At 38.6% G+C, this 15,760-nt stretch overlaps 1 protein-coding gene across 1 annotated transcript in view; it reads left to right on the forward strand.

Moving 5' to 3' along the window:
• Positions 1-15,760, forward strand: part of NOX4 (NADPH oxidase 4) — a 175,648-nt gene that overhangs the window by 53,098 nt on the left and 106,790 nt on the right. Inside the window, exon 8 of the mRNA XM_052662027.1 lies at positions 1,594-1,674. Within this exon, the coding sequence (XP_052517987.1) occupies positions 1,594-1,674 (81 nt within the window). The remainder of the gene's footprint in view (positions 1-1,593; positions 1,675-15,760) is intronic.

A 15,760-nucleotide genomic window follows, 5' to 3' on the forward strand; every position in this document is an offset into this window, starting at 1 on the left:
GAAGCCACTACAAGCTTGTGAGGAATGGAAGGCTTAAGTGAATGAAATTCTAGCTCCATGACAAAGTTAACTGTGAAAAATTGCACCACTGAAGATTTGGAGGAAACTTTAAGTTATATTTATCAGTGCTCATAATGGACAAAGGGAAATATAGGGAATATTTAGCTATCTAAAAATATGAAAACTGAAACTCCTGCAATGCCAATATACATTATAAAGATTAAAAAGTAAGCATGTTACTGGGAACATTATTGCACTCACGTGGAACTGTGCATACATGTTGAACTGCTGCAGTCGTGTCTGACTCTGTGAGCCTGTGCACTGTTGCTCACCAGGCTCCTCTTCCGTTCTTCATGTGAGAATACTAGAGTGGGTTGCCATGCCCTCCTCCAGGGGATCTTCCTCACCCAGGGATCAAACCTGTGTCTCTTATGTCTCCTGCATTGACAGGTGGGTTCTTTACCAGTAGTGCCTCCTGGGAAGCCCTTCTATGGAACTAGTACATTCTTAAATTTGAATAGTTTACTTATAGCAGTTGAGAAATATGCTGTAGAAATGGGTAATTTCCATGAACAGGTAAGTCACAGAAGAATTGAAAGCAAGTAACACACAAATGAAACAATACCCAACTCCAAGATACTGGAGATATATATATATAGTTGAGTCTGGGTTTGGGGAGACAGGCACTCCTTCACTGTGATTGGGTTCTTAATTGATAACCATGTTTTATAGAGCAAAGGGTGATGTATATAAAGAAACCTTACAAAATGTGTGTCCTTTGATGTAATTCTCCTTCTAGAAATTTAGATTAAAAAAGATCCGATCTATGCAAGTAGGTGAATGTTATAAGGGTGTTACTGATCTTGTTTGTGGTAGCAATCTGTGACTGAAGTAAATGTGACTATAGTGGTTATTGCCTAAACTGGGGGTTCTAAAAGGTTTCAGGGGTTGTTATCAGAATCATCTAAGCTTTTATCAGATAGCTTCCCTGAACATCCACTCAGATATATGAAATAAGTAACTGATACTCTTTTTACTTCTTTCGAATATTTTATAGGTTGTGTTTATTATACCCCTCCCTTTTTAGAATCTTGGTCCTCCCCCAGGCCAGTAACACAAGATGTTAAAGTTATATACTGTCTAGAAAAATTATATAAAATTTTGATGAGCATTTATTTAATTTATCTCCACCTGAATTTCCTTTGAACTACTCTCAAAATACACATTAGGATAGAAACATTAGTTGTTTTTAAATTGAGAATATTGATAAACAAAAGCAGCAGGAGTACGCATTAGCAGACTGTTGCCTTCTCCTTCACCTTACATCATAATAATTTAAAAATAAACACGTGATTTTAATTTTTCCATGTATCTTTATTTGAAATACAAAGAATCTTCAAAATGATAAAGTGTTGCTCATAATTTTTGTCAGTTTTCTGCAATGGTATGCTAATATGTTGATATTAATAGATAAGTCTCAGATGAGTGTATATTTCAACTTTCAATAGTGACATGTATTTGAAAGGATGCATGCTTGTTTTATTGAGATGGAGTCGGAAGTGAAATTGAAGTTAAGTTGTTTGTTTTTTTCAGAGTTTCTAACTATGACATCTTCTGGTATACTCATAATCTCTTCTTTGTCTTCTACATGTTGCTGATGTTACATGTATCAGGGTAAGTTTAATAACTTTTAAAAATCATGTGTGCTTAAAAATGGGGTAATGACAGATGAGTCTATAGAAATTGTCATAGGAAATGGCAAAATTGTTTGGTTACTGGAATTGAGGGTAGTGTCAAGAGTGGGATGAACTGCTCTGTTTTGGACATGGCATGTTTTAATGAAACTAGCCTAAAAGCATATTAAAATGGAAAGACAAAATTACTTCTCCCACAATGTTGTAGATTTTAAAGCCTTCTATAATTATATCTTTTTTCTAATTTTTAAAAAAAATTTTTAATTGGAGGGAATATATGTATACTATTATAGTTATATCTCTATAAACTTTAAAAAAGAAAATGAGCAGGAAGTGAAGAACTTCAATATATTTAATGTTTGAATTTTCAGGAATTCCTTATGTCTTGCTGCTGCAGAGTTTGTAACAATGGAGTTGCCAATTTTTAGTTTAAGAAGTCCTAGGGGCACTAGTATTTGCAGAGAAAGCCAAGGATTTACAAGGACCAAAGAAAAAAACATCTGTGAAAAACACCAGAAAATCACAGAGGGAAAAACAATAGCTTCCAAGTTGTTACAAAGAATATACCCCAAATTCTGTGAAACGTATGTGGACCCAAGCAGTATACTCAAATGTATGGTGCTTAAAATAATTCATTAGGTTAGAGGATGTGAGTAGTATACTTTTTGTGTATGTGCATGTCTGTATGAGTACCACAGTGGACCTGTGGTTTTAACGCTCACACTAATATGATACAGTAGGCTATTGCTCGGCACTAGATTCACTTGGTTTAGTAGAAGGATACAGGACTGGCAACAGAATGTCAGCAGGATATGTCAGATGCTTCTTCAGTGGGAGTCCCTCTAGATGTTCAGGAACCGTTTTCCACCTCTCCATTTCCTCCTATATAGTAACTCAGTTTTAAGGTGAGATTGTATGGGTAGACAAGGACTACTTTGCCTTGGGGAAGGCTCAAGCTCCACCGGAATCACTCTTGATAACGATCCAGCTTTCCTAAAGGGATGCTCTCAGTTGCTAGAACACTGCATCAGGAAGCTGAGTCAGCATCCTCCTCGTCCAGATGTGTTCCGTCGGTAACACACAATGCTGACTGGTAACACAGCTGTCACTCCTTGTTTGTCTTAACCCGGAATGTTTCCAGGGAGACAGTATGTGGAGAAAAGTTCAGGCCTGCTGTTAATTTTTTCTTCAGAATGTTTTATAATATACTTTCTCAGTACAGTAAATCTTATCCATAAATGATATACTTATCTCAAGCTGCATGTTCAAAATGTTTTTCCTCCAATTTTGGAGGCCACTGGTTTAGATATCAGCATTTTATGGATCTCTGTCTCCCACGTCCTGGTTTACTGTCTCCCATGTCCTGGTTTAGTTTGTTCTGTATCAAGGTTCTAGAACATATAATTGTAGAGCATTAGACCCATGGACGGAGGAGCCTGGTAGGCTGCAGTCCATGGGGTCACGAAGAGTCGCGCTCGACTAAGCGACTTCACTTTCCCTTTTCACTTTCATGCATTGGAGAAGGCAATGGCAACCCACTCCAGTGTTCTTGCCTGGAGAATCCCAGGGACGGGGGAGCCTGGTGGGCTGCCGTCTATGGGGTCACACAGAGTTGGACACGACTGAAGCGACTTAGCAGCAGCAGCAGCAGCAGCAGCAGACATATGGCTGGTGGCTCAGACAGTAAAGAATCTGCCTGCAGTGCAAGAGACCCGGGTTCGATCACTGGGTTGGGAAGTTCCGCTGGAGAAGGGGATGGCAACCCACTGCAGGATTCTTGCCTGGAGAATCGCATAGATAGTGGAGTTGGCAGGCTACAGTCCATGGGGTCACAAAGAGCGGGACACAACTGAGAACTAAAACACACACAGACACACACACACAGCACATAATCCTGACTTCCAGCTAGCTATGGCTGCCACACGGGGAAGAGGGCCACAGTCAGTGGAACCTCTGGGTTCTGTTCTTTTCCCTTGTGAGGCTAGCATATTCTGTAGCACCAAGAAAGCCCTTGATAGAGAAAATCTGCTTTATATTCTGTTCTTTAAGTGGCTTGTTTGGTTGTCCAGGGCTATTATCATAAAAGTGGACTATGATTAAAGAGATGTGCTACTAATGGTAATGCTGCTGCTGCTGCTGCTGCTGCTAAGTCGCTTCAGTCCTGTCCGACTCTGTGCGACCCCATAGACGGTAGCCCACCAGGCTCCCCCGTCCCTGGGATTTTCCAGGCAAGAACACTGGAGTGGGTTGCCATTTCCTTCTCCAAAGCATGAAAGTGAAAAGGGAAAGTGAAGCCGCTCAGTCGTGTCCGACTCCTCGCGACCCCATGGACTGCACCCCACCAGGTAGCATATACAGGTAGTGTACATGCTTCCATGTTACTCTCTCCATTCGTCCCGCCACCTCCATCCCCGCACGACCGTAAGTCTGTTCTCTATGTCTGCATCTCCACTGTTGCCCTGCAAATAGGTTCCTAAGTACCATCTTTCTAGATTCCAGACGTATGTTTTTCTCTTTCTGACTGACTTCAGTCTATATAGTGGGGAACACCTTTGAGTCAGTTCTAATGATGTGGATGAACATAGATCCGATTATACAGGGTCTTAAGTTTTTATTTTTAAAGATTAATATCTTGATTTACCTGGGCTTGCTATCTCTAGCTATAACAGATTAGATAAAAATATAATAACTTGCTAGTAAAGTTTTTTATGCATTTTTTTGCCTTTAAGCTGTACTAAATTAAAATTCTGAAGAGATGTGTTTCTTTGTATTTCAAATAGAGTCACTTTTCAAAGGTTCAAGAGTTTAAATAGACTTCTGAAACTTAGACAGTAATGAGTTCTTTCTCCATTATGGGGGGAAATACAATATAGATTTAAATCTTGATTTTACTTTTGTGGAACAGGGGTCATAAACAGAAAGTGATTTTATTTTATATAAAGAAATAACCAAACACATCTACAGAATGACTTATGTATTCAATCTGTTATACCAACTGAATTAATTGTTCTTTGTATATTATAGATAAAAATAAAGAAAACAATTATTCTAATACTGAAATATGTCATGCAACAAATATACAATACTCTAAGTATTCTGTAGTATACATAGTTTATGAAGCTTAATTTTTAACTGAAGAATAATTGACAAATAAAATAGAATATATTTAAAGTGTACAAGCAAATTAATGCATCTATCACATTACATAGTTACCTCTTTTTCTAGCATGAACACTTGAGATTTACTCTCAGCAAATTTCAAGTATACAGTATGGTATTATTAATTGTAGTCACTGTGCTAAACTCAAATCTGCAGAATTTACTCATCTTCTAACTAAAAGTTTGTAGTTCTGTGAAGTTTAATTTTTAATAAAGCTACATAGATTACACTTCTAGTATGGAGAAAAAACTACTACTGATAAATCTTACAGCTTTTTCAAAATGGAACATTTCTCAAAATGTTCTTTTTTATTGCAAAAGATCTATCTATAAATAAATCTATTGAAGCTATTATTTGTTCCATTGTTGAAGACTTAGATATATTTTTTATTTATAAAATGCTTTGTTAATTTTACTCTCTAGCTTTTGGTTATACAAGTAAAGTACAGCTATTCAAAACAAGCTTCTTGAATTTATATTGAAGTTTCTGGTTCAGTTCAGTTCAGTTCAGTCACTCAGTCATGTCTGACTCTTTGCGACCCCATGAATCACAGCACCCCAGGCTTCCCTGTCCATCACCAACTCCCGGAGTTCACTCAAACTCAACGTCCATTGAGTTGGTGATGCCATCCAGCCATCTCATCCTCTGTCGTCCCCTTCTCCTGCCCCCAATCTCTCCCAGCATCAGAGTCTTTTCCAATGAGTCAACTCTTCACATGAGGTGGCCAAAGTACTGGAGTTTCAGCTTTAGCATCATTCCTTCCAAAGAACACCCAGGGCTGATCTCCTTTAGAATGGACTTGTTGGATCTCCTTGCAGTCCAAGGGACTCTCAAGAGTCTTCTCCAACATCACAGTTCAAAAGCATCAATTCTTCGGCGCTCAGCTTTCTTCACAGTCCAACTCTGACGTCCATACATGACTACTGGAAAAACCATAGCCTTGAGTAGACGGACCTTTGTTGGCAAAGTAATCTCTCTGCTTTTGAATATGCTATCTAGGTTGGTCATAACTTTCCTTCCAAAGAGTAAGTGTCTTTTAATTTCATGACTGCAATCACCATCTGCAATGATTTTGGAGCCCCCCCAAAATAAAGTCTGACACTGTTTCCACTGTTTCCCCATCTATTTCCCATGAAGTGATGGGACCAGATGCCATGATCTTCATTTTCTGAATGTTGAGAGCTTTAAGCCAACTTTTTCACTCTCCTCTTTCACTTTCATCAAGAGGGTTTTTAGTTCCTCTTCACTTTCTGCCATAATGGTGGTGTCATCTGCATATCTGAGGTTATTATTTCTCCTGGCAATCTTGATTCCAGCTTGTGCTTCTTCCAGCCCAGCGTTTCTCATGATGTACTCTGCATATAAGTTAAATAAGCAGGGTGACAATATACAGCCTTGATGTACCATTTAGCATTCCCAAAATCAGTGTTAGTCCACATTCTCCTTAGCATTTGGTATTGCTTGATTTAGATCTTAGCCAGTCTAATAGGTGTGTAGTGCTGTCACGTTTTGCCGTTTCCTAAAGACACATGTATTTGAGCACCTCGTGTCCCATTTCCCATCATCTTTTTTGATGAGATTTCTGTTCAGTCTTTTGTTTTGGTTTGTTTTACTTATTTTTGAGTTTTAAGGGTTTATTTTAAAAAGCAATGCCCTTGTAAAGAATGCAACTCCTTTGTCAGGTATGTGGTTTGCAAATATTTCTCTCAGTCTATTGTTTGTTTTTTTCCCCTCTTAAGAGTATCTAGATTTGAACAGAAACTCACTATTTGTTGGTCATTTGCTTTTTCTCCATCAATGTGTTAAGTAAAATAATAGGGTATAGGAGAACAATGTAATATATAAGCTTTAGTTTCCAAGCATTGTTTATTATTTTGAAATTAAAAAAAAAAATCAATTGAAAGTGCTAAAGGCAATTTTAAATTACATATTTTCCAAGTGTAAACATACTTTATTTTCCAGAATTCTAGTAGTGCAGAAAACTGAAGTATCAACATAGGCTAGAAATCATAGACAGGTTTTTAATTCAACAGCGAAGCTATTTGAAATTGTTGACTTTTATAATAAGGAGGAGCAATTGGTTAATATAATTTTCCAAAATCAATTTTATTTTTATAAAATCTCATTTTGAAGAAAGTTCAAAAAATTATTTTGACCAAGATTCTTTCAATCTCCCTACAACATAGCTAAGTAAATTTCTAATTTTGAAAATCCCGATCTGTTTTTGGAAAGCTCTCATTTTTATGAAGTTATTTCTTGTTTGAAATAGATTCCAGAGCCCACATTCTTAACTACTAAATCAGGCTGGCTATTGGCATGGCTTCCCTGTATCCCATTTAAAACTGGAAATTGAAATTAAATGTGGTGCTCCTGGGGTATGCAATCTGTATTGGCTAAGTGGAAGTCTTATCTTTGCTCAAAATATTGCACGCAATATTATTTAGGATCCAGTTACCTTGATTGTTTGCTGTGTGCTTAGTTGCTCAGTCATGTCTGACTCTTTTGACCCCATGAACTGGAATCTGCCAGGCTCCTCTGTACATGGAATTCTCCAGGCAAGAATACTGGAGTGGGTAGCCATTTCCTTCTCCAGGGGATCGTCCTGACCCAGGAATCAAACCATGGTCTCCTGCACTGCAGGCAGATTCTTTACCAACTGAGCTTCAAGGGAAGCCCAGTTAGCTTGATTATGCAAGCCTTTAGCTTAACCTAGTTTTTATTCTTTTTGCCTATGTATTAGATTTTTCTCCATTAATATTTATAAGCATTTCTATTGCCTGACACCCTAGAAAAGACTATTTCATACACACCAAACTCAATTAATTTTCAGTGATTAAATGGATTTTTAAAATACATTATTTTTTCCCTAGGAGATCAGTGTGGCGTGGCAATTAAGAGCTTACATCACTTACTAGCTGTAGGACCTTGCCAGATAGTTTGTCCTTTCTTGTTTATCCATTACATGGGATTAATAATGGAATATCCATATGATAGAGTTGTCTCATAGGTTTAAATAAGTGAATGCAGCAATGTAGGCAGAATGTAGATATACTGAATAAATGTTAGCAGGAAAAAAATTATACTTGCACTAATACAAATACCTGCATAAGGAAGAAACTGCACATTTAATTGGTTGAACAATAATTTTTTTTTTTATAAACACACATTTTTTTTTTCAAGAGCCCAGATTTTCCTATCAGCAAAGTAATCTGGTGAATGTGTAATGAAAATTGCTTAGCAGATCAGAGAATATTCCTTGAAAGGGCAACAATCTTTATAATGTTGTTAGACCTCTAAAGGGCAATCGATTTTAATGATGAAGGTTTATCTGAGGACTTTAAAACAAACCTTCTCCTAAGGAATTTTTTTTCCTCATTTTTAATACACTTTTATAGGAGATTGCTATTTTTACAATGCATTTAAAGGTATTTCAATTCAGAAGACGTTCAGAAAAAAATATTGACAAGCCAAAAATGTTTCCTCTTTCCAGACATAAATGTAACTGGACGTTTCTTTCTTCATTTTCCTTTGAAGAGCTCATCAGGAGGAGAGATATACTGCCATTCTCACTTACCGATAAAAGGGATATTAGAGGGAAAAGCAATTATGAATGTCACAGAGTCTCAGCCCAGAGTCTCACCCAACTCCTTTGAAAGGCACACGGAGGGAGCAGGGAACGCATTGTAAATGAGATTTGGCACCTTAGCTTCTCAATTTTAAGACAGTCAGCACTCCCACTGGCTTTAGCTCTAGGAAGTGTTGCCTGGGTGGTAATTGTATTATACATTTTATTTACATAAGAGACAAAATATTATGCGAGAATTCTGGAAAAGAAAGGGGGAGGTCCTTCTCAGATGTGTGGATGATAGTGAGAGCCAAATAATAGTAAATACTAATAACTGAGCCAGCTGGACTTTTCAGACCATATTTTATTATTATACATAAATGATACCTGAGTTATTCTTTTAAACAGAGCTTTCTGCCATTTGGGGCTACTTATTGGCATGAGTTCATTATAGAGCATGATTTATATTCTGCTTAAATCATTTTTTTCAGAAACTTTAAAAGGAATGGCTTTCTATGAGTGTGTTTCTAAAAACATTTGTTCTTTAAACCCAAGGAACACAGTGAGCAGCCTTTGTCAACAAATACAGTGAACCAGAGGCATTGTCAGCTTCATAGGAATTAAAAGTCAAGAAGTTAACCTGGAGCAGACAAATACTTATGAGATGAGGCTTATTGTGTTGGTTTATCTTTCTTCTACTATGCCCTGAGAAGAAGGAAATTAAAAATATACTGTTGAAGGTATTTATGCAACATAGTGAAGTGTTAGAAGTTGCTGGTTCCCAAGAACATTCTCTTTTAGAAGCACTTGTACTGAGGTCTCCTTTTACCCGCTCTCGTGTGGAAGGAGGAGAGGCTTGTGGGATTTTCTTCCTGGGGAGAGGCACGTACCCTTCTTAGAATGTCAGATGGAAACTTGGCAAAGCCACATGAAAGGAAGGCCCAGAAGCTGTAGGTTAAGCCAAAAGTAGTACAGCATCACTGATTCAACAGACGTGAATGTGAGCAAACTCTGGGAGACAGACGACAGAGGAGCCTGGTGTGCTGCTGTCCATTGGGTCGCAGAGTTGGACATGACTTAGCAATTGAAAAACAGTAACAACAGGAGAATATGGGCTCCCAGGTGGTTCTAGTGCTAAAAAATCCACCTGCCAGTGCGGGAGATACAAGAGACACCAGTTCCATCCCTGGGTTGGGAAGATCCTTTGGAGTAGGAAATGGCAACCCACTACAGTATTCCTGCCTGGGAAATCCCATGCACAGAGGAGCCTGGAGGACTACAGTCCGTAGGGTCACAAAGAATCAGACACAACTGAGCACACGTAGACACACACATATAAAACCTTCGGTAAAAGGGAGAAAGTCAGGTGATAGCTGAAGTTGCAGTTGAACAGTAGAAAATCCCAGTGTTTGTTGCAGCCTACCTCCATTATGCATCTGTGAGTTAGAATACGAAAGAGGAAAGAAAATACAGCAGGGTGATATATATCTAGGTAAACTGTAGTGTTTTTGAAGATAGGATTATTTCCTTTTTAAAAGCTTTCTAATTTGTGTGGGGGTAGGGTGATATGTCCTATGTAAATTGTAGTGTTTTTGAAGATAGGATTATTTCCTTTATAAAAAGCTTTCTAATTTGTGTGGGGGTATAGCAAACACCCTCTTCCAACAACACAGGAGAAGACTCTACACATGGACATCACCAGATGGTCAACACTGAAATCAGACTGATTATGTTCTGTGCAGCCAAAGATGGAGAAGCTCTATACAGTCAACAAAAACACGACCAGGAGCTGACTGTGGCTCAGATCATGAACTCCTTATTGCCAAATTCAGACGTAAATTGAAGAAAGTAGGGAAAACCACTAGACCATTCAGGTATGACCTAAATCAAATCCCTTATGATTATACAGAGGAAGTGAGAAATAGATTTAAGGGTCTAGATCTGATAGATAGAGTGCCTGATAAACTATGGACAGAGGCTCGTGACATTGTGCAGGAGACAGGGATCAAGACCATCCCCATGGAAAAGAAATGCAAAAAAGCAAAATGGCTGTCTGGGAAGGCCTTACAAATAGCTGTGAAGAGAAGAGAGGCAAAAAGCAAAGGAGAAAAGGAAAGATATAGGCATCTAAATGCAGAGTTCCAAAGAATAGCAAGAAGAGATAAGAAAGCCTTCTTCAGTGATCAATGCAAAGAAATAGAGGAAAACAACAGATTGAGAAAGACTAGAGATCTCTTCAAGAAAATTAGAGATACCAAGGGAACATTTCATGCAAAGATGGGCTCGATAAAGGACAGAAATGGTATGGACCTAACAGAAGCAGAAGATGTAAAGAAGAGGTGGCAAGAATACACGGAAGAACTGTACAAAAAAGATCTTCATGACCCAGATAATCATGATGATGTAATCACTAATCTAGAACCAGACATCTTGGAATGTGAAGTCAAGTGGGCCTTAGAAAGCATCACTACGAACAAAGCTAGTGGAGGTGATGGAATTCCAATTGAGCTGTTTCAAATCCTGAAAGATGATGCTGTGAAAGTGCTGCATTCAATATGCCAGCAAATTTGGAAAACTCAGCAGTGGTCACAGGACTGGAAAAGGTCAGTTTTCATTCCAATTCCAAAGAAAAGCAATACCAAAGAAAGCTCAAACTACCGCACAATTGCACTCATCTCACATGCTAGTAAAGTAATGCTCAAAATTCTCCAAGCCAGGCTTCAGCAATACGTGAACCGTGAACTCCCTGACATTTAAGCTGGTTTTAGAAAAGGCAGAGGAACCAGAGATCAAATTGCCAACATACACTGGATCATGGAAAAAGCAAGAGAGTTCCAAAAAAACATCTATTTCTGCTTTATTGACTATGCCAAAGCCTTTGACTGTGTGGATCACAATAAACTGTGGAAAATTCTTCAAGAGATGGGAATACCAGGCCACCTGACCTGCCTCTTGAGAAATCTGTATGCAGGTCAGGAAGCAACAGTTAGAACTGGACATGGAACAACAGACTGGTTCCAAATAGGAAAAGGAGTATGTCAAGGCTGTATATTGTCACCCTGCTTATTTAACTTATATGCAGAGTATATCATGAGAAACACTGGACTGGAAGAAACACAAGCTGGAATCAAGATTTCTGGGAGAAATATCAATAACCTCAGATATGCAGATGACACCACCCTTATGGCAGAAAGTGAAGAGGAACTAAAAAGCCTCTTGATGAAAGTGAAAGAGGAGAGCAAAAAAGTTAGCCTAAAGCTCAACATTCAGAAAACGAAGATCATGGCATCCGGTCCCATCACTTCATGGGAAATAGATGGGGAAACAGTGGAAACGGTGTCAGACTTAATTTTTTTGGGCTCCAGAATCACTGCAGATGGTGACTGCAGCCATGAAATTAAAAGATGCTTACTCCTTGGAAGAAAAGTGATGACCAGCCTAGATAGCATATTCAAAAGCAGAGACATTACTTTGCCGACTAAGGTCCGTCTAGTCAAGGCTATGGTTTTTCCTGTGGTCATGTATGTATGTGAGAGTTGGACTGTGAAGAAGGCAGAGCGCCGAAGAATTGGTGCTTTTGAACTATGGTGTTGGAGAAGACTCTTGAGAGTCTCTTGGACTGCAAGGAGATACAACCAGTCCATTCTAAAGGAGATCAACCCTGGGATTTCTTTGGAAGGAATGATGCTAAAGGTGAAGCTCCAGTACTTTGGCCACCTCATGCGAAGAGTTGACTCACTGGAAGAGACTCTGATGCTGGGAAGGATTGGGGGCAGGAGGAGAAGGGGACAACAGAGGATGAGATGGCTGGGTGGCATCACGGACTCGGTGGACGTGAGTCTGAGTGAACTCCGGGAGATGGTGATGAACAGGGAGGCCTGGAGTGCTGCGATTCATGGGGTCGCAAAGAGTCGGACACGACTGAGAGACTGAACTGAACTGAACTGATAGCCGATTCACAGTGTTGTGGTAGGTTCAGGTACACAGCAAAGAGACTCAGCCATACATATACATATATCCATTCTCCTCCAAACACCTGTTCCATCCAGGCTGCCACATAGCACTGAGCAGAGTTCCATGTGCTATACAGTAGGTCCTTGTTGGTTAGGATAGAACTATTTCTTACTGATCTTTATCTGTGAAACTCCTTTCACAAGTCATCGTTCGCTCAGTATTTGCCAGATTACATGGAATTGCGTTAATTTGCCTTTATGTAAGAATTTGTTGTACTTCTAGGCCCTTACAATTTTCTTCAAACATTAAAGTATTGCAGACAACAATAAAAATAATCTGTGTATTTGTTTAAATGTCACTTTGCTTGCCATTCTGGGCCTGCCACTTACATTTAGTGTTGTTTAGATAATGAGTTATTATGACAACTAGAATATCAATTCATGTGCCAGAGGAATTAACTTTGAAGTCTTGACTATTCTGGTTGTATTGTAGACTGGCATATTTTTATTGGAGATTTTTGTGTGCCCCTGTGGCTAGAAATTCTTTGGATCATGGGAGAAAACTTTTCATCTCTTTTTCTTCTTTCACTTTTTGGTTTTTAATTTTTCACTTAAATATATAGAGTGAGTAAAATTCCTGAGAAAGTAAGTCTTTGTTGTATACAATCCAAAGTCCCCTTCCATAATATTTTTAGGTTTTCCATATGTTAATAAATAAAGTGTTCTATACAACTATGACCTTTAGATATGTGTGTATTTTTCTCATTTCTAATTTCCTGTTCATAGGATTTATTTTCATTCTTAGGTAAAAATGATTTTTTATGTAATAATTCCTAAATTCTTATGATTTATTTACGTTTGTTGATATTTTATCCTGAAAGACAGGTAGGTGTGGGAACTGAGATTATGGGGTGTTTTCTGTCATAAGGTTGCCACATATATAGATAGATGTAAGTAATATATGCAAGACATTTTCATGTACATATATTGATTTTTACTGTGTGTGTGTGTGTGTATGTTTGTGCGTGCGTGCATGCATGCTCAGTTGTGTCTGACTTTTTGCGAACCCTGAACTGTATCCTACCAGGCTCCTCTGTCCATGGGATTCTCCAGACAAGAATACTGGAGTGGGTTGCTGTGCCCTTCCCCAGGGGATTTTCCTGACCAAGGGGTCAAACCCACATCTCCAACACTGGCAGGTGGATTCTTTACCACTGAGCCACCAGGGAAGCTCAATTTGTGCTACAAGCTACACTTATTAATGAATTTTTAATCTTCTAAACTGTGAGTTTACTTTCTCCCCATTTTGAGGATAGAAATCGTGAACTTCAGACCTAATACTTTCTCATATAATTTTAACCTAGGTTTTTTTCCTGGGGCCTTATTTATAATAACAAATGGTTCTGGCTGGAGGTACAGGGTAAGAAGGTTGGGGAGGAAGGAGAAGGAATAAGGGCTAAATTTGTTATAAGAAATATTTCCAGTATATCAGTGTTTTTCTGAAATGTGGAATAATCCTTTTATCCCACACTGCCATTTTAGTAAATCCTGAAAGCAGAGGAAATAGTAACAAATATTGGATGCTTACATATTTTTTCCTTCCCCAGAGATCAAAGTCCTTTCCCTTATAAACCTGTTAAGTAGAGGATAACAGGTACTATCTTTCTTTCAGCTGAGGAAGATTATTAGAATGACCTATTTTACTTTGCACACTTAAGGAAAGTTTGAATCTTGATCCTAGGTCCTTAGATTCCAAGGCTTTGTTTTGCCAGCCACACAGAGTCCGTGGCAGGATATTTAATTCCAGGGCTTACTACAAAATGAAAATGCAGGGCCCCTTGATAATAAATTGTTAAGCATTTGAAGATGATGGCAACAGAGCACTTAATCAATTACAATGTGTCTCTAAGAGTTGGAGAAGGCAATGGCACCCCACTTCAGTACTCTTGCCTGGAAAATCCCATGGACGGAGAACCCTGGTAGGCTGCAGTCTGTGGAGTCCCTAAGAGTCGGACATGACTGAGTGACCTCACTTTCAGTTTTCACTTTCATGCATTGGAGAAGGAAATGGCAACCCACTCCAGTGTTCTTGCCTGGAGAATCCCAGGGACAGGGGAACCTGGTGGTCTGGAGTCACACAGAGTTGGACACGACTGAATTGACTTAGCAACAGCAGCCGCTCTAAGAGTAGGAGCCTGTGAGATCACACGGGTCATACATCCATTATGTTGCTCCGGTCAAGCTGAAGGATGCAAATACATTCAGGCTTCCAAAGCAGGAGCCCAGGAAAGAATGTAAAGGCAAGTTTCTAGCAAGAAGCTGGCTAGACCAGACAAAGGCAGAGAATAGAAGCTTTGGTTGGGTGAATATCCAGATGTTTACAGTCTCCCTGAGGTATACTGAGTCCTTAGCTTAGAAAAGCGCTCTACTTTCAGAGGATGCTGAGATAGGCTTGACTTTCTTGATGACTTAGGTTAGGATGGACTCAGTTCAGGGCAGGACTGAGATCTCAGGTTGGACTTCACAGTACTCAAGGGTGAAGAGGGATAGTCTTAGTTGCAGACTAATTTAGTGCTGTTCCCTGCAAAGGTGAATGTGCACACATGGTTTATTTTATTAAATGCCATTTGTGAAAGTCTAGACATCTTTACTGAAGTCAGAATGAGTTCAAACTAACTTCTCTGTTAAAACCAGATGACTCCTTAATCAAATGTTTCAACAGACGCCGCAAAAATTGTTTATATACTTCTAGAATTTATTAATCCATTCAATGAATATTTATTCACACATTACGAATTACAGGCCCCGTTTTAAACACAAGACAAATCTTTGATCTTAAGTAGTGTACATTCTAGTAGATTCCACAGAATCCGGTGAATTTCAGTGGGTTCTGAAATATTGAATTTGGGTGTATTTTGTTATTTTCTTAAGCTTTTTGTTTTTTGTACTTGAAGCAAAGTGAAAAGAATGGCCAGTAATTAGGTATTATATTGTTTTCTATAAAGAAAAGGAGCATTTTGTATGTTATAGAATACTAGTTAAAAGATAAGATTCCTTGTGGGACTTTTTCCTCTACTTTAAAAAGGATTAAAATCACTAAAAACATAAAGGTCTCATAAGCTACACTGCCTTTGTTAGAAATTTGTAACTTGCAGTTAAAGTAGAGATGATTTTGTGACACTCCTTTTGGGAGGCCTGGTGTTTTGTTGTATTTAACTTTTACCAGAAAATGTTCTTGTGAGTTCCGTGTTTTAATCTGGTAAGATTTATTCTGTGTACTATATTACTTTCAATGACTCTGTCACAACCAGGCATTAAAAAGTTAATAGTATAACTGAAGTATTTCTTGAGGCAAAATGGAGTAATAGAAGGAAACCTGTTTCGTGGAA

This window comes from Budorcas taxicolor, chromosome 25 (genome assembly GCF_023091745.1).
Source record: "Budorcas taxicolor isolate Tak-1 chromosome 25, Takin1.1, whole genome shotgun sequence".
Lineage (NCBI taxonomy): Eukaryota > Metazoa > Chordata > Mammalia > Artiodactyla > Bovidae > Budorcas > Budorcas taxicolor.